A 20456-nucleotide genomic window follows, 5' to 3' on the forward strand; every position below is an offset into this window, starting at 1 on the left:
TTACAGCCAATCTCTGTGCCTCAGTGTCCTGGTGAGTAAAATGGAAATAGTAGAAGGCTCCACCTTATGAGGTTGGGGTTAGAATTAAATGAATATACAAACTTGAAGGACTTGGAAAAGTGGTACATGGTAAGCCTTCAAGAAAATGTTAGCCATTATTTTTATTATTGTTATCATTATTATTACTGTTTATATTCAGTTGTTTTTAAAACTTTGAGATTGATACTCTTTCTATGCCACTATAGATCAATTAGAATAATAAAATATAATTTCACAAGCACCCTAGAAATTCATTGTCATTTTTCTTACATCATCTGCTTGGAAAAATTCTTCCCTTAAATAAATAATTATGCTTTGAGTCATCGTCTTCTTGTGTATGAGTATTTTATTTTAAATTTAGTCCCTGGAAAGTAATTGGAGATTACTAAAAGACTGTACATTATATTTTTAGTTGGTCTCAACCAAAGATATTGAGCAAGGTGTCTCCCATCTATTTTGGGTTATAGAAATTAATAAAACACAACATCCTGTGAATTCTAGTGTAACAACCTATATTCCCTCAGAGTACTGCTACACACACATCCAACAGTATAATGCTTTCTAAAATATTTGCAAATGACTGTGCCAAAATTTAAGATGTTGAGTACGTTTTCTTGGTATTTTCAGTTATTAGGTGACAGAGTATCACTTTTAAACTAAAAGTCCACTCCTTAAAAACCTCTCCAAATATCATGTATTATACTTTTGAATAAGTTGCTAAGATGATACTGCAAAATTTATGTCCCATTTAAAACAATCTTGTCTCAGACTGTGAATCTTAAAACAATCCAATAAAAGCTTTTTAAAAAAATCAAGCTGTGCCTCTGTTTTTGGAAACACTATAAAAAGGCAACTGACCTGCCATTTCAGAGAAAAGCAAATAACAGCAACTAGAACACTTACCATGGGAAATGTACTATGTAGAACAGAATATGTTTAGGACAAACGTGATATATGGATTGTCAACTGCTGTCACAGAGAGAAACTGGTCTCTATCCATTCTTAAAATGAGAAAGGGAAATGCATGACACATCATAAATGTGCCAAAGTGGAGGCAATAGTTAGATAAATGGTGGTGTATCCACCCCCCGAAATCCTATGTAGTTATTAACAATAATGTTCTTTAAGAGTATGTATTAAGCTGGAAAATGTTCACATTAAAGGGAACAAGCTGTTGATCAGATAGTACTATAACATTTTAGTTCAATAAAATACCTACTTTGTGAGTTTCTCTTTAATGACGGGTTAAACCTCAAAGAACATATACTTATTTTCTTACAAAGCGACGATAATCTCTGAGCAGTAATATTATGGGTGACTCTAATGTATGGATGTACTTCTGTATTCTTCAAAATTCCTATAATGAACATACATTCCTGAAGAAGACTTACCATCATTAATGATATCCAGGGTAATAGTTTGAAGCAGTTCTCACAAAAGATAGTGACTAAAATGCCACTGTATTGAATTAATATGAAACAAAACTTCATAAAATAATGTCTGTTTCTAAGCATTACCCACAATTATTAGTAAGATAGAAATTGATACCATCATTTAGTGAGCACTTGAGGAGAACCAGACATTATGCAAAGCACATTATACACATGATTTCCTTAGTTCTCACCACAATCCCATGAAGCAGAAACAATTATCATTCCCATTTTACAGATGAGGAAACAGGTTAGGAAGCAAATGTGACTTGCCCAAGGTCATTCTCTTAGTAACTGGTACAGCTGGGATTCCACTCATGTCTGCCTAATCTCACAGTTCGTGGTCTTAATAACTACACAGGAATTGTTAATTTATACACCTACTTCATATTTAATCTGCATGTAGAGATCTAGGCCATAAAAAGAGTTTTGATCAAAGTAACACATAGACTTTTCCCACACGTGCCAATGGATTCCAAGATTCTGGAGGAGTAGAATGCTATGGAAATTATAAACAATCAGCATAAGACTACAGAATATTCTATACTTCACTGACTTTTGCTCAGAAGACAGACACTAATAGCTTAAACCGACCACACCAAGGGGCTCAGAGTTTCCAAAGTGAAACAAACTTGTTCTGAGAGACAAAATGTTACCACTATGTGGCTTAGCGTCTCACAGAAACTTACAGCCAAACGCCATTTTCCCCTCTGCCAGCACAGACCATGCATTGCCTTTGTGTCTTCTACCCAAATCCTGAAGGCAATTCTATTTCTAGATCATTAGTGATACAAATGAACTGGAAACAAAATGGAGATTTACAGTTAACAGGCGCTCAATGCTTTCTTTGGCAGAGACTAGGAGAAATTATCATGGTTTTATAATGTTTATTGGCTTCTAGGGCCAAGAGTTGCTTCCTGTAAGAGGATGCAATGGCTTTTCTAGTCTAGCCGCCTGCCTTCCCTGCCGTGGAGGTGCCTTACTGTGCTGACTGTGATCTAGAATAAGTAAATTATCACGGTGGTGCAAGTTTCTCAACCTCAGCTCCACTGACACTGGGGGTGGGATGATACTCTGCCGTGGGAGCTGTCCTGTGCATTGTAGGATGCTTAGCAGCTTCCCTGGCTTCTACACACCTGACACCAGGAGCACCCCTCTAGTCGCAGACACTAATGTCTACACCAAATGGCCCTTGAGAATTGGCCTGATCGAGAACCACTGATCACAGTGTATTCTTAAACCTGGATTTTTCACATCATTTTAAAAACAGCTTGACCTTCCCATGGTACAGAGTGCCCTATGAGCTTGTCCCTCTGGGTGTGGCTGATTGGGCAAAGATCGACAGATGACCCAAGCTGGGTCAATCACATTCAGTCTTTTTGGAGAAGGCACTTAAGACACAGGAAGTGAGTCAAGTATACTTGGGCTATACCATGATGCTGAGTGAGATCAGAGTTGGTACCATAGAAATAAAAGCTTCACACAAATCCTTAAGTTGTGGGAGAACAAAAGTTAAAATCCTTGAAGAGGGAACCCGTCTACAGAGAGGAGAACGAGGGAAAGAAGAACAAAAACAAAGAAAACAAGAATGGCAGCTGCCTAAATAGTTTATGAATCCTATGATGTTTGGCTGAATTTCCTATAACTGAGTTTCCCAGGATTCCTCTACTTTCTTAAAAAAAATAATTTCCCCTTTCTTGGTCTAGCTTGTGTGTGTTTCCTTTCTAACCACCTCATAATTCATAATGAAAATACATAACATGAGTCAGTCTAGAAGGTGTCCTTCCCCCTCTACATCTAGAGGTAGGATCATGGACCCTAAGTCAAGAGATTTAGGTTCTAACTCCTGCTTTGTGACCTGAGCAAGTGAGTCTCTTCTCTGAGTCCTGATTTTCTTACGAAGAATTTGAAGATCAGCTCACATCTGGCTCTAAAATTATGGAAGATAAAGATGTGGAAAGATATCTGTGATGCCTTTGAACCTTGGACTCTCTGTTTGACAGGCATATCAAATTGTTTAAAGATGGTGGTCAAGACTTGGTATTAGAGTCAGTTACTTTCATCTCAAGAGTTAGTACAGCTACAACTTATCAATCATGGGACCAATGGAATAGTGATTAACCCTTCTAAGCCTCAGTTTCCTTCATGTTTAAAATGGGAGGGAAAGTGTATCTGCCCCAGGGGTCCCCGTCTCCAGGTTTTCAAGCCCTTTTCATCCACTCCCAAGCTGAACAGATAGGGTTGACTTACATAACCAACATGATATTGTGAAAACAATGAAGGATAACTTCTGGGCCTCTATCATAAAAGAAAAGGTCACTGTGGCTTCTACATTGTTCTCTTGGGTCACTCACTCTGGGGGAAGCTGTTGCCACGTTATGAGGAAACCCAGCCCCTTTGGAGAGGTCTATGTGGCAGGGAACAGAGGCCAGCTGCCAACAGTTCTGTGAACGGGCCATCTTAAAACCACCCTCCAGCATCAGTCAAGCCTTCAGATCTTGACAGCAACCACAGAAGGGACCCTAAGCCAGAACCATCCAGCTAAGCTAAATTCCTGATCCATGGAAACTGTGAGGCAATGTTTCCATTTAAAGCTGCTAACTTTTGGGGGGAGGGCATAAACTGTTACATAGCAATAGATAACAAAGATGAGGGTGTTGGGATGGGTAAATAAAATAACGCATGAGAAATGTTTAGGACAGGGTTTGGTACATGGTGAACTCTCAGGGCACTTCTATCTGTTCATGAATGTATGTGAACCCCTAGAGCAGTGCCTGGCATATAGTAAATGCTCATTAAATATGTGTTGAATGAATGTTAGGTATTATTTTTTTACTACCATTATCATCATTGTCATAATCATACATAACCTCGATCCAAAATCAATTCCCAGATGAGGTGGACCCTCAAAATTATAGACTTGAAAAGATTCCTTTACCTTATCTTCTCTACACAATGGTCAACCAACAGCTATTTGAAAATGCCAAAGCCAGAGAAACAAGAATTCAAACTCTATGCGGAGGACTGGCGTTTGTCTAACTTTGCAGCACTTTGGATGCACCTTCTTCATTATCCTGAACCGTAGTTAGATGAAACAAAACATATATATTATGCACAGTAACGATGCAGATGAACTCCTAGGGAGAGAGGTAAAGCCAGCTACTTACCATCGACACAGGAAGGTCGGTTTCTTGTCGTTCCAGCCACTTTGCCAGGTAGACAGGAACACTTGACTGTCTGTGATCGCTCCTCAATGCGGTTCTTATTACAACATCTGTGCGCAGCGATCACTTCACATGTCCCTCCTTCTGGCAAGAGAGAAAGAATCAGGACACTGATTAGAAATAATTCAGTGGGCATTCAGGCATGTGAGGGTATGTGCGAAGGGGTTGGGGAAGGTGAGAGAAATAAAAGGAAGAGTTTCTATGAGGTACAGTTACTGTGGCATTCTCTCCCATAACATGTATATATACACGCATACAAGATTATGTACAAGGGATGTCTCATCTCGGAGAAGACAAGCATCACAGCAGTACTCTTTAAATGCAACAAAGAGCACCAAAGAAGAGACCTCAAGAGGCAACACTTCCTGGCTGTATGTACAGAAAGGCAGCGGAGTAGTGATGCCTGGAGCTAACACAAAATAAAGATGCTACCAGATTTAAATGCATTATATTTGGGGAGCTCACCCTTGTGTTATCTTCGCATTTAGAATTCTCTGTGCTCTGTGCTCTAATGATAAGCAACAGACACTCCAGTGATACAGAACCTGAAGTGGCAAGAAAAGTGCCCAGAAATGAGCTCTCCTTCCCAGCACCTGCTCCCCTCAAGCGGGATAAATAGAAAATCTAGTTGTGCAGTCATTTCCCCAGTCCAGATCTCATCCGAAAGTGATAGAAAGAATCACTGGAGAACATCATCATGTGCTTTAGATGGAATCTCAAATTACAGACCAAGGCATATGGCTTCCCTTAATCGTTACAGGTCAGCCATGCATTTGTCAGAATTTAGTGGCAACTTAGGGTATGCCACTGTCTGCTAGGTTCTTAACAGGTGCTCTACTGGGTGTGTCAAATGTCACTGAGATTCAGTTGGATCTTTCCAGCCCGCAGGACGCCAGCTAAGCCAGTTCTCCAGGGACACAAAAGATACTCCAAGTTATCAGAAACCAGGAATTAACTTTCCTAACATCAAGTTCTGCATTCAGGAAGGATGTTTTTCATTCGACAAGAATGGACCCATAGCATTTAGGATCCTTGGCATTTAGGATTCATTTGGCAGTAATTCCTCAAGCATTTAGGAAGTAGCCACTGTCTACAAATTACTGTAAGGGATGTGTATCCAGCCTGTACATGGTGAGCACTTAGGAAAAATTGTAAAAAAGGAGCAGGGGGAGGGAAGACAGGAGGGAGGGAAGAATTTAAACACAACCCCATCCTATCCTGGGGCACTGGTCTCCTTGCAGGCTATTGGCTGAACGTGGCAGGCGTGATCCCTTTTGAGCGTTGCTCTGAAGAACAGTCTTGACAAGCTGAACTAGGTGCCACCTAGGACAGTCTTCTAGTGGATCTCTGGCTCATTCTCACCTCTTCCGTATCTTTTCCCAAAGGTTATTTTATCGGAGGCACATTCGACCACCCTATCGAAGTCATAATTCCCTTAGCCGGCACGCGTCATCTCACTGAGCTCTGCACCATCCCCCGTCCCACAGCCCACCACCAGGGTACCTGTAACTCGCAAATACAGCATATAATTTATTTATTTATTGTACTGACTGTGTGTTCCCCACTGGAATGTAATTTCCTCAAAGACAGGTATTTGTATTGTCTTCCATTAAACATCGTATCATTATTAGAATTTCAAAAGTACTTTTAGTACATATTTCGTTTAAATTGCAAGATTGTTCAAAGATAGAAATAGGACGATTGTTAGCTGTACTTTTTAGTGAGCATGCAGACTTAAAGCAGCCAAATGACCTAGCCATGAAACTAATGGTGATAGTAATAGTACTATAGCAGTTAACCATTTATTGACTTTTTACTATGTAACTGACATCATGGTAGATACTGTATAAACCTTCCATTTACCATATGCTCTCGAAAGCCCAATGAGCTTATGATTACCTTTTACAGAGGAGGCAACTGAGGTCGAGAGCAGCTTAAACACTTGCTCACATTTTACTTAGCAAGTACCTGGCAGCATCCGGACCAGAATTCAGATCCTCTGACCCCATGTATACGTTCTTTCCCCAGTCCTGCCCTGGCACCCATACTGCCTTTCCTCTGGAAAGGGACTGGGAATTGATAAGTGCTCCATTTTCATTAGAACCTTGTAAATAAAGTCAATGACCCCAGACCACATCCTCCTCGGGCTCACAGATGATGGATCTGCACACTGGAAGCCAGAGGTGTTGCTCTAAATAACAAGCTCATCTGGTCTTGACAAGTTGAACTATGGCTCCAATTACACCTGCTGCTCAGGTACACCAATGCAGAGCCCAGAACGAGGTCTCAGAGGACCACAGCACCTTGCCATTTAGAGAGTCTGAATGGCCCTGTCAGACCCAAATCTCCTGATTCCCAAGGTTTACGCTTGTGACTGACCTACCCATAGTCAATCAGAGAAAGTTAACCTTTCAATCTAGTCTAACTACGAAAGCCTAGTCCACTGACTTGTAATGACGAAAAGAAAATTAGATCTTTGATAGCAAAAGGCTCACATCTGCAGTCCTTTGATAAGAAGTCTTCAAGTTATGCCTAGTGGGGCTTCATAGATTATCTGAGGGGGCTCAGTTATATCACTGGAGGAAAGGAGAAAGCAACTCTACATATTTTATTTTGAATATTCAGTATAGTACTTCAATGTTTTATTTAAATGTTTATTTTAACGTTCAGTATAATCCTTCAAAGGAGTTCCTCTGCTAAGGAAAAAGTGAAAACAACTGAGGATCAATTGCTAAGGATCAGCTCTAAAGCTAATATCAAATGACACATATTTATTGGATAGATGGATGATTGAACCAGATGGAAAATGAATTACAAATCTATCATGGATTATTGCACAATCATTTAACATGAAACTTACAGCTTTTCGAGAAGCTTAGATGTCTTTGCTACGGTAGTGTATAGCAAGCTGGTAAGATATACTCCCCCTTTCCAGTTTCTATGTGTTTTTTTATTTCTTGGCTATATCAGAAGCCCACATTTACTTTGGTCCACCCAGGACGTAGTGAGAGGCTGATCAAATTCTGTGAAAAGAAATACAATTCTGGACTTCTATAATAACCACAGGGATAAAACTTTTCAAGACCCTCTGGAACTGACTATAGTCTTATTTTCCTGTTGGCCTCATCAGCTGGCTGCTTCAAAAAGGAGACTGGAAATCAAAATTTTCCCAGCTTTGGCCCCCACGAAAGGAAAGAGTTAGGTTTGTCATAACCCTTTCTGGGAACTAGAAAATTGTTCTTTTAAATCTATTTTATCTGCATTTTAAGAATTACCTAGTGAACTGTCCTTTCAAAACTAACTGCCAAGGTTATTGCAGAATCATAATGATAATATTTGTCATGTAAGGGTCTTTCAGTCTTTAGCGCCAATGCCAGTCCATTCTAAATTTTATCTCAATCCAAGTCAATATGATTTCAAGATGATCTATGGCCTCTCAAAGCAAAGTCATTTAAGTGCTCAGAAAATTGAGCTTTCCTTTCTTGCTTATGGATTGCTGGAAACTCGCTTGTTTTCTGGATTTCACTCAGCAACTGTAGATCCAGCAAAGAAGACAGGTGAAGTAACCTACTAGCTAATGGCAGAGAATGTGTCACAAACATAAGCCAGTGTGGAATTTGTCTGTACTATTCAGACTTTCCAGGTTGTTGCTTGTATCACCACTTTGTCTATATAAAACACACCTAAGATGAAATATAAGAAATTAGCCTTCTACCCTAAATCTAGCGTTGTAAGGGGTCGCATTGTTCTTCCAGATTAGAAGGTAAATACAGTAATTATATGACAAATGGAGGCCAATCTGAAAAAGTTACATGTGCTAGATGGACATCCATTTCCCAGTTCTCCGTCCACGCAAATTTTTTTTTTTTTTTTGCGGTACGCGGGCCTCTCACCGTTGTGGAGCACAGGCTCCGGACGCGCAGGCTCAGCGGCCATGGCTCACGGGCCCAGCCGCTCCGCGGCACGTGGGATCTTCCCGGACCGGGGCACGAACCCCTGTGCCCTGCATTGGCAGGCGGACCCTCAACCACTGCGCCACCAGGGAAGCCCCCAGGCAAAGTTTTAAAACAGTGGCATTGCTTTCCTCTCTCCTTGCCAATGTTCCCCAGGTGGCAATGGGAGAGTCCCCCGCAGGGAAGCTCCCCTGGGCAGCTCTCCACTTCCCCTGTCTGCTCTTTCTTTTGGATTTGTCAGCGCTCTGAGTACATGATCAAAACCGATTTTTAACAGGAAGAGAAAGTTTCTACTACCCAAAAAGAAAAAAAAAAAAAAAAGACAGCATTTCAAGATTATTTCTAGCAGCAGCAACACTCTCTGAGTTGGAGAAGTTAAAAAAAAATGCCAAGCCCAATATGCTCCCAGCAATGAACCTCCTTCCCAATTCAATGCATCACTGTCTTGCCCTGTACAAGTGAGGAAACACAAGAAGATGAATTGCTAAGGATAATATTTCTTTTAAAAAAGAGTTCCCACAGATGACAGTTACATGTCATGATGGAAAGGGAGGATGAGATAGGAATGACTGGCAGGCAGATGGCTAAAAACTTGACGGTTGGCATCCTAAAACAGTTTGCCCCCCAAATGGACGTCTACTAGAAATAGCTTATACCAACCTAGCTGATTGCTCTGAGCTGTAAACTGGGTCAACCATTTGAAAGTGGGCACTTGTGGGAGATTGCTAAGGTCTAATCCTTTTCATCTGCCAGGGAATTCGACGTCCAGTAGTATATTTTGGTATTGATGTTTTCATGTCCATGACCAAGCATAGTCAAGCAATTGGAAGTTATCATAACACATGACAAGTTTTCTGGGAAAGAAGATGCTGGGTGAGATTGTAAAGTTGAAATGGAAGAGAATTATCTTTCTTTTTTTAAACTTAAGTCTAAACTCTGTATTTTGGGGGGAGGTGGGGTCCCCATATTCACTATTCAACTCTTCTTTAGGTGGTCTCCTTGAATCAGATGGTAAGTTAGATTTCCCTGCTATATGATCCTACGATCTCACATAATTATCCCATAATCATATTCACAATGCATTATTTTGGCATTTTTAAAGAAGATTTCACTTTTGTTATCTCTACAAGAACAGCAAGTTTTCTGTTTCATTACTCTGTTACTGGGCCCATGTGTGGCCTATAGATATTTGTTGAACGAAACTCTTCCCCAAAGACTAGCTTTTGCCCCCGACTGTATGCTCACTTAAGTAAGCCAGACTTTTCTTTTTTTTTGCAGTACGCGGGCTTCTCACTGCTGTGGCCTCTTCCGTTGCAGAGCACAGGCTCCGGACGAGCAGGCTCAGCGGCCATGGCTCACGGGCCCAGCCGCTCCACGGCACGTGGGATCTTCCTGGACCGGGACACGAACCCGCGTCCCCGGCATCAGCAGGTGGACTCTCAACTACTGTGCCACCACGAAAGCCCCAGACTTTTCTTTTATAGCGTGTCTCCTAATTGGAATGATTGGTTTACTACCTGTCCATCTTGTTGGGCTGGACACTCTTGTGATGGCAGGGACCACATTTTTTACTTCTGTATCCCTAGGGCCTGGCGTAATAGTTGACATTCACACATTCCTTAAATTACTGAATAATTAAATGACTGAATGAGGGATAGAAGGAATAAAGGGAAGAAACAGAGAAGGGAAAGAGTGAGATGGGAGAATGAAAGAGGAAGAAAGGAGAAACTAAGAGAAGAAAAAGAAGAGAAGAAAGACTGATTATAAATTAACCCTCTTTGGGGAACTTTTCCTGAGTATCCATTATGTGATCTTTTCAGAAAATAAACTTGAATGACAAATGTAGCTTTTGCAAAGAAGTGACCTTCTCATACACCTTCCAGAAAAATCAGCTTGGAACTCTGGTTTGGGGGAGAGCCAAACTGTACAAAGGAAAAGCTTTTCATTCTAAGTGAAATGACTGGAAAATGAAATAGCAATTTAGAGTAACCATAAGGAAACTTCAGTCCTCATTAATAGTTAAGCCAGGATATATCTGCTTATAGTTGAAGTCGACTTTTAGAGGACACCAATAAAATGTGATTAAGGAATGTTAAGATTGACATGATACGGATCCTTGCCTTTTCACTTTATGGCAAATGGTTCCTTTCTTTAAAAGCTGTTAAGTGTAAGAAAAAGCACAGGTTTTTTGAGATTCACTTTTGTAGGACTTCTTGATCAAGGCCTTATAAATAGCTCTCTTGGAATCTATTGTAGCAGATGTCAGAAATGCATATTTAGGACCGTGTTAAAAATGCTTTATTGACCCACTGGACTGGAAGGAAGCTCCAAGTGTCTTTGTAAATCATTGACAAGAGAGACACTGATGGATCTTTAAGCATGACTTGGTGGAGGAGGGCAAAATGGCCGCTTGATTTTTTTATGTTTGAGATTAAACAAATTACCATCTCCTCTGTCCTAGGGTTCTGGGGTATATTCAGGATTGACAAATATAGGAAAAAGAAACAAATTCTGGGGCAGACAACCATGTTTTAGGCAGTACAGCATAATGAATAAAAGAAAATACTGTAGAATCAGGGCCCCAAAGTGCAAGTCCTAATCAGCTTCCGGTTTTTCTCCATTCTATGTCTCAAGGTTCTTCTCTGTAAAATGTGGATAATAATAGCATTAACTTATTAGGGTTGTTTTGAGGACTAAATGGGTATGAGAAATAAAGAAGTACAGGCTAACGGATTATAATAATACTTGGCTCAAAGTAGGCGCTAAACTATATTCTGCTGTGAGTAATACTATTGGGATCATTATCTTTGACTAGATCAGAATTACTTGTGGAAACATATTGAACGCTTCGAAATTTTTTCCCCCTTTTGACCAACATGGACCATTCCCCACACCCATCTCCTTACTCTTACCCTAGGCCAGTGGCGAGGGAACAACATTTAGACCTCACCAGTGCCTTGAGATAAGACTGCTAAAGGTACTGTATACTACAGTAAACTCAACAACCATCCCCTACATTTCCCCTTTATAGTTTTTAAAGAAGAAAATGGCTCAAACCTTGGATACGTTCGAACTCCTACTGTAGAAATCATTGTTAATAACTGCTCTAACAACGTGGAAATATATTTTACTCAAAGATATACCAATGAGGTTACAAGAAGAACATTCTTGAATCTTTACTGACCTTTATATACTACAGAACTTTTACTTGTTTCCAGGCAGGATGCCTTGGATGGCATTAGGGAGGGGAACCCAAGTAATGGTTTGGGTATCAGACTGGCACTGTGCCTTCTCAGATCTGCTGGAGAATTTGTGTTAAAATAAGGCTGAAAATGTAACATCTCCTCCTGTGTATTTTTTGCCCTCAAATTTGTTTGCCTGATCTGGATCTGCTGTCAATCCATTGCAAATTAATGCAATCATTGAAACAGTTTACTGACCAGTAGGGAAAGCCACTGAAAGGCTGGGTGGGACATTCACCCTGGATGTTCCTGTAAGTTTCTGGTAACTAAATCACAGTATCAGTGCCCTTCTGCTTCCCTGGGTTATGGTCTCAAATAGAGTAATCAAATTCTATTATGGTGATTAGGGAAAGAGTTGGAATGAAATAAGGCTTAGAAAGATAGCTATGTCCACTCTTCCCCTCTGAGGTGCAACATTCTCAATCTAAATTCTGCTAGGATTTCTATCCTTACACCGACATCACTCATCCAGCTGGGTGAGAGTTTATCAGGTGTTCCTCTTCTATTGCTAGCCTTCAAGGCTGAGAGCAATATGCAAACAGTTTCTTGAAAAGAAACAGGCAACCCTGTTTTACAGAAGCCATACCTCTACGTATATCAATTTCTTTAAAATTACCTGAAATACTGACATGAAAGGTTGATTATATTAATATATAAATGTTATTTGAAATAATCAACATCCGTTGAGCTACTAGCTGGGTGACTTGGAGCAAGATGTAACCTCTAAGCTCTGGTCCCTTGTAAGTAAGATGCCAAACTTAAGGAATGTTGTGAGGATTAGAGTTTGTGTATCAACAGTAATTAATACACTGAGCAGCACACAGTAGGTCTGCTATAAATAAGAGCTGACATTCTTCTTATTGTTAACCTAAAAAATGAAACCCACTTTCAAAGACAATACTGGAGACAGTTACATCTGACATGAGTTCTGATGGAAGGACAGAATTCTGAAAGGCTGGAAAATGGAGGCATTTACTTTTCAAGCTCCAAGACCCCCCGTCAAATGTCTGAACTGTTTGTGCAATGATGGGTGGTCGAACGCGCTTTCTCCTTTGCATCCTTGCCTCAGCTACTCTTATGTCTTTATTCATTTTTATTCTGTTTCTTCCTGATATTTATTTAATGGCATATAAGCAGTAATACACTCTGAAAAGGAAGCCCAATAATAATTATAAACTTTAAAACATTCTCTTAAAATGAGATTGTTCTATTATCCTGCATGGGTAAGTATAATGGATGTTAAAAGGAACATGGGTGGTGATGATACACCATCTCCATTATTGAAACGTGAATGGACAGCAGGTAATGTGATGACTCGAAATCCATCACCTCTAAACCATAACTGTTTTATGACATTTTTTCCTCCAGCTAAACAAAAATACATGCTATGGAACAACATTCCTGAGTTGGCTTAGAAGCAAAGACAAGAAGATCAAGATACAATTTGAGATAATCTAGGGAGAAATGACTGTGAAATACCATTCCCAGAAAGAAACATTTTCACTTTAGGTTCTGATGATCCCTGCTGGGTCCTCTTGCTGAGTCTTAAACTGATCTTAAAATCTAAGTCCTTACTTTGGTACCCACAGGAGAACCACATGAAAATCCATAGATATTAGCTTTTACTTCCGTCTATGGTCTAATTACTCTCAAACTCCTAAGTGAGTTATTAAGTATTATGGAAATCTGTTATACAAACACAAAAATTAGCATTTTGCTTGTGTCTATTGAATTCTATAATTAAGGGTTTTGTAAGGCAGTGGTCTTTACGATATCAATGGCTGGGACTTTTCTAAGTCATAGAGGATCCATGTGTGGTAGGATGGTTAAGAGCATAGCATTTGAGACTGGATTTTGGAGCCATATTTAATTGACTGGATTTAAATGCTGCCTGCACCCTTTGTGAGCTGTATTATCTCAGGAAAAACATTTAAGCTTTCTATTCTTAGCTTCCTCATCTGTAAAATGGGGAAAATAATACTTTGATGATTAGGTTGCTGTGAGGGTCAATGAGTAAACACTTGCAGTGCGCTTAGAACAATGCCTGAAGTATAAGAACAAGGCAAGTGTTTGCTATCAAGAGTCTTCTTCTTATTAATTTTAGCTGTTGTGGCCATTAGGGCTTCTCAATGACTCTCTCTGGCTCTCTTCCTCTGGGCTTATGGTAGTTCCTATTTCCCCTGTGGGAGGTGGGTCCATATGACTATTTCTGTGTTAAAGGAAGCGACGTGTGACTTACATACCAAGCTTTTAATTCCTTATGGAAGATTCTCCAGGGCTCTCTTCCTGCTGGTGTGGTAACCAGAAGTATTTTAGATCAGGGATCAGCAAACTTTTTCTATAAAGGTCCAGGTAGAAAATATTTTTGGTTTTGTTGGTCATCTGATCTCCGTGGCAACTACTAAACTCTGCTGTTGGAATATGAAAGCAACCGCAAACAACACATAAACAAAAGCGTGAGTGTGTGCCAATAAAATATTATGTATGGAAACTGAAACTTGAATTTCATGTAATTTTTAGGTGTCACAGATATTCTCCTTTTGATTTTTTCCCAGCCTTTGAAACACGTAAAGATCATTCTTGGCTCATGAGCTATGAAAAACAAATGGCGAACCAGATTTGGCCTATGGACCATAGTGTGCCCACCCATATTTTGGTTATCGGCTGCTCCAGCAGTTCTACTTCCTGGGTAACTCCTCCAAACACAAACCCTCTGATGAACCACAGTGGGCATGTTGCTTGACCAAGAAATAAACCTTCATTGTTTTAAGCCAATGAGAGTTGGGGCTAGTTTGTTATTGCAGCTTGATACAGCCTAATCTGACTAATATATTATTCTTTAAGATGATGAGAATAAAAGAGGTATATTACCCCCTCAAGAGTGCTTAAATAGGTTCCGTAAATATGTTTAACAATAACTAGGGTGGAACCATTCCAAGGCTTTTAGCCGGGAAGTATAGTCTTTCAAATCGATGACTTCCATGAAGAACTGGAATGAGATACAACTGCTCAGCTTCCTCTTCTGTGCAAATATGTCATCCAAGCCAAGGATCTGGCCCTTGTCATCTGGGTGTCTTATTGGTTTAGCTGAGAGGTAATCATGAAAGTATATATTTCTTTATAGCATGAGATAGTGCCTCTCCTCCACGGCCACAGAGATCAGAAAACACACGTTTAGGGGAAAGAAGGCAAACAGAAACTGTGATTTGTGTTACACATTGTAGAAGTCATTAACTACGACTCAGGTAGAAAAACTTATTACTTCTCTTTTTGACAGTGATGCCAATTTAATAGTATTTGACTCTACCACGTTACATAAAGCGTCTGGAGGCATTGAAAACGAGTGTTTATCAAGATGATAAACAAGGTTTCATTTCCTTCCTGGTTGCATGGATGTGATCAGAAGTCTAAGTCCATCCGAAATCACTTAGCCTGGCTACCAGGCAGACGTTGAGCTACTTGGGACCGTCTGCACTTGAAATGAGCTTCACTTAATGGACCCGCTGGATCAGGTCAGCACTAAGGAAGGAATGTTTGCATGAGTACATGAGCACTGGGGCATTGAGTGTGGACTTGGGGCCTGAGGGAAGGGTATTAGTCCTACTAAAACCCTGCTCTCTGGGAATCTCATACTCACTAATTTCAAAACATACAGCCAGTTTTGCCTTCTGATTTGGGTAAATCAGGCTGGATAAATTCTCAGCATGCTGGGAATAGAATGAGTTTGTATGGGTGAGTATAATGAAAAAAAATACTTACAAAATAAGTGTTTGTTCTTAGTATTGTTATCATTAACTGTGGGAGTCATTAATGCCATTAGTCACTTCTACTCTGTAGTAGTTCTCTATTCTTTCTACCTGCCCAGCAAACACTCCCACTTCTACTGCTGCATGCTTCCTTGTTTTCCTTATGGAGCCAAGGCCTTGTTCCCCATTCTCAGCTCATGGGGTTTTGAAGTTGTTGGATCTACCCCTGATCCAGAAGAGGGCACAAAACTCAAGACTAGCTTAGTGGATTATGCACTCTCTAGGGACCAAGCAAGGGCTACAAGGGCTGGTACCTAGCTCAACCTGTACACAGTGAGATCCAATAGTAAAACATTTATTCTTGAGAAAATATAGTTTTTTTTCCCCACAGGTGTTTCTGATGAAAAGATATAAATCTGGAGCTTGCCACTATCTTAGTACCATGACAGAAAAGTGTGCAAATGAATGGAATCAACAAAGAGGGAAGCCAAGTGGGAAAGCGGAGTGCTTCCTGCCATGATTGTTAGTGCTACTTGATATAGCTGTGCCTGAAGCTGGTGGCTGAACTTTAGCCAAAAAACACTCTATTTTAAAACTGAGTTTGAATTACTTATTCTACTACTTGCAATAAAGAGTCATGAAGTACAGTTATACTAAAGGCAGTAAGAAGATTTTCTGCAATTATCTTTTCTTCTTTTCTATAAATTTTATTATATGGGGGACCCTATGGTAGGTACCAAAGTTAAACCAGATATCACCCTATCTAAATGCCACCTCCTGAGGGAAACCTTCTGTAACTTCCCTTATTAGGTCACTCACATCTCCTCCCTCCCATTCCAGACTCTCAGAGCACTGTGACCTTTTCCACTTCAGCACATCCACAACTGAAAGTTTACATGTGTTTGTTAAATACTTTTTATCATTGTCTACTACCTCTAATAAGTAAAAAGCCCTGTGAGGCAGGGACTATATCTGTTGTCAATGATCATGTTATCCTGAGTACCCTGCACAAGAACTAACTGGGGAAAAAAAATGTTGCACACTCAGTACTTATTCTCTTCTTTTTCAAAGATCTAGATCAACAGTTTTGATCAGAGTGGCTATACACCCACAATTCAAAAATATTTTTCTATTCCTCTTATAGCTATGATGGACACATGGCAAAGTTCTTGTCAATGAAATGAAAATAAATATAAATGAAAATCTGCTGAGGCTATCTAGAAAGACTTTTCTTTCCTTACGTAACACTTGCCCCTTCCTATACCATTTTTTGCTTCTTCCTGTCTGAAGTGCAGGCTTGAAGGCTGGAACTACAGTGGCCATTTTGTGCCAGTGAGAGAAAGGAAGGTCAAAGTTAAAATCACAGAGATTTTAACTTTGAGAGTGTTGGGTAACTGAGCCAAAGTTGCCAAATGAACCTCCAGAATTTCTATTACACGAGAAAAAATAAATGCCTGCTAATTTGCTTAACCTAGTTGAGATGTCTATTACCTGAAACCAAATGTAGTCCTGATATATTGGTACATGTTATGATTTTGATAAATACTTTAAAAATGTATGAGTAAATGAAAGGAAGGAAGTATCCTTGGCTTCAAAGATCTAGTCAGAAAGTTAAGACAGAGAAAATAAAAATGAATAATTCAAAGTAGAAAGTAATAAATGTCATGAGAGTGTAGACTCTCTCCATTATTGGAGTTTACGAAGAATTAGAAGATAGTACCTTTATCCTAATGGATTCAGGAAGACTTGTTGGAGCAAAAGAATTTGATTCAGGACTTTGGTCCTTCAAGGATGATTTGTTCTTGTGGTGATAGGAGATGGACACTTTGGGTTCAGAGAAGAGGGTGAGAAAATAGCTAAAGATGGTACGTGTGACAGACTCTCAAGCACCCCCTCTTCATGCTCCGTATAATCCCCTCCCCTTAGTGAGGGTGGTACTTTTAGAATATAGATTATGGAACAGAGTAGAGCAAAGGTGACAGGATGTCACTTCTGTGGTTAGGTTATATATGTGGCAAGGATGATGTGCTATCACTCCCATAATTATCTTTAATGTCTATCTCTATCTGTATCTCTGTCTGTATCTGTATCTCCATCTCTATCAAGTTTTGTTAGCATGCATTAGAGGGACTTTATTTTCAATGCTGGCTTTGGAGAAATGAGCTGTGAGAAGGTCTATGGAAATGTCCACATGGCAAGAAACTGCAGGTGGCTTCTAAGAGTTGCGGGTGGCCTCTGGTTGGAAGTCATACAACAGCAAAGACATGAACTCTGCCAACAATCTAAAGGAATGTGGAAATGGGTATTTCCTCAGTGGATCCTCTGTGGGGAGTCCATGTGTCGGTCAACTCATACCCACCTAGTACAATTTTCCTCAAATGTTTAGGAATTAGTTAGGTAATTTCAGGTAAAAATCTCTACTGCATTTGATACCAGATCTCAGTTACCAAGGACATCTAAAAATCAACAGCATTCATAATATCTAAACAAGTATGAAAACACACATTTTGGTCTTCCCTGAACAATCAGATTGTTCAGGGAAGAAAAGAACGTAACAGTTTTACTTTATTGAGACATAATTCTTTGTTCTCTTTACTGTTGTGAGGATAAGATAATGGAATATCACATTACAGGGGTTCAAGTGCTTTTGGTTCCTTAGAGGTGGAATAAAAAGCAGAAGCAATGAAGTTCTCTTAAAAATCTCACTTATATAGACTTTGTTTCTGGAGATGCACTTTGGTTTTGTGATTACCCTGAGAGTCCTTGGCTGGAATATTGGCTTTATGTCTTACTAACTGGAAAATTTCGACAAGTTGCTTAAACTTCCTGACCCTTAATTTACTTGTCTGTAAAATGGAGGTAATTGTAACTATCACTTTCTGTAGTTAAAACCTGCTGTTTCTGCTTGCCTATGTTACATTCTCTCTTCTGAAAACAGCATGTCAGGTTTTCTTTGGGAGTAACAACCCCCAGCTTATTTTTAGTCCACGCAGGGCAGCTGAACAAAAGCTCCATGGGTGGGATTGTGACTCAGACCTGGCCAAATGGCACAGTCTTTCCACAGCCACAGAGATTGGTCTGCAGATGGGCTTGTCATCCAATCTGGTTCAATCAGACTGAAGCTGAAGGCTAAGTGGAAAAACTGAAAAAAAGTTTTCTTTCTGTTGTACTTGAAGATGCAAGCTGAGCTTTTCAGCGATCCTGCGTGAGACTGAGTTGACGTGGAGAACAGTGGAGACAAGTGATAGAAAGGATGACGGCCCTCATGATACACTTGAGCTGTTAAATCTAGCACTGCTGGCTCTACCTCTGAACTCTTTCTTTAAATGTGCCAGTACATTATCTTCCATTTATTGTAGTGGCTTTAGCTACTTAGAATTCTGTGGCTTCTTTTCTTCATGCCACATCCCCAGGTCTCTGACAGCAACTGGTATCCAATGGTTCAATTCAATTCAATTCAGTTCACTTCAATTCAATTCTGACACGACCTGGAGTTAGTGCAGACCCCACGGGTTGAAGGGCTCAGTCCTACAACACTGACCTCACTTCAGATAACAGTTGCAAATGGGGTGCCCAAACCTCCTGTCCTTCTGCCGAACTTGGTGATAAATTCAGTTCTCATGACCCCTGAGGTTCAATAACTTGCTCGAATGGCTCACAAAACTCAGGAAGGCAGTTTACTTATGCTTACTGTTTTATCATAAAGGATTTAACTCAGGAAGAGCCAAATAGAAGAGAAGCATAGGACAGGTATGGTCGGGGTGGGGTGAGGGGTGGGAAATGGAGCTTCTGTACCTGCTCCAGGTACTGCCACCTACCAGTGCCTCAGTGTGTTCAACAGCCCAGAAGCTCTCAAAACCCTGTCATTTTAGGGAGGTTTTATTACCTGGCCATGACTGACTTAAATGACTAGCCATTGGTGATTAACTCAACCTCCAGCCCTGCTTCTCTCCAATTCTTTAACTATGCCTTGGTCTTTCTGGTCACCAGCTCTGATCCTGAAACTATTTAGGGATCCCTGGTCATCTCATTATTGTACAAAAGACGTTCATAACTTCAGAGAGCCCAAGGGTTTTAGCAGCTATGTGCCAGGAACTGGGTACAAAGACAAAACACCTTCTATGATTGTACATTGTACTTCACAGTATCTTTGTGAGAACTGAATTTTAAAAATGGATATAATGCATTTGGTTCAGTGCCTGAAATATAATAAGCACTCAAACTGTGTGGTCATTTTTGTTACTATTACTGTTACCATAAAAATAATTATCATATTGTTTATTGTGAAGTGACTGGAATTTTATTTCACTAATACCCATATGGGTCTGCAAGAATTGTTGACTATCTCTAAACTTACTGAGAGCGATTGGGAGAGAGAATCAACTGGATACTGATTTTCTGAGACTTCTACTGCAGGAGAAGTCCAAATAACTCACCATATTGATTCCTAGCAATTCATAGTTAAACAATCATGTGAATTGACTCATGGCCAACTGGATTGCTGAGCCTCTGTTGTTAAGAAATTCCAGACAGCAGAGCCATAAAAGGATTGGCAAAATATTACAGTGAAAACCTCCGGACTCAGTAATCTACCAAACATGAGTTCCAATCCCAACTCTAATGCTTGTAAGTCAGGTAAAACAGATGCATTTCTTAAGCTCTCTGAGCTTTGTAAAATGGGGTTGTAAGAACACCTTCATTAGTTAATTGTGAAGAATGAATAGAGTAATAAATATGAACAGCTCAGTACAGTTTGATTCAAATTGTAAAACTTCATAATCATCATTGCTTTTGATGTTTCAATTATACTGACTGACATGAA

At 40.0% G+C, this 20456-nt stretch overlaps 1 protein-coding gene across 4 annotated transcripts in view; it reads right to left on the reverse strand.

The window, feature by feature from the left end:
• Positions 1-20456, reverse strand: part of TAFA1 (TAFA chemokine like family member 1) — a 471237-nt gene that overhangs the window by 99479 nt on the left and 351302 nt on the right. For 2 of the 4 annotated variants that reach the window (XM_067043688.1, XM_067043689.1), the window contains exon 3: positions 4637-4774. In XM_067043688.1, coding sequence (XP_066899789.1) covers positions 4637-4774 — 138 coding nt within the window. Of the gene's footprint in view, positions 1-4636; positions 4778-20456 lie in introns of all 4 variants that reach the window. The other 2 variants (XM_059075122.2, XM_067043687.1) reach the window with 1 other exon arrangement.

The sequence above is a fragment of the Kogia breviceps genome, chromosome 10, assembly GCF_026419965.1.
Source record: "Kogia breviceps isolate mKogBre1 chromosome 10, mKogBre1 haplotype 1, whole genome shotgun sequence".
NCBI lineage: Eukaryota > Metazoa > Chordata > Mammalia > Artiodactyla > Physeteridae > Kogia > Kogia breviceps.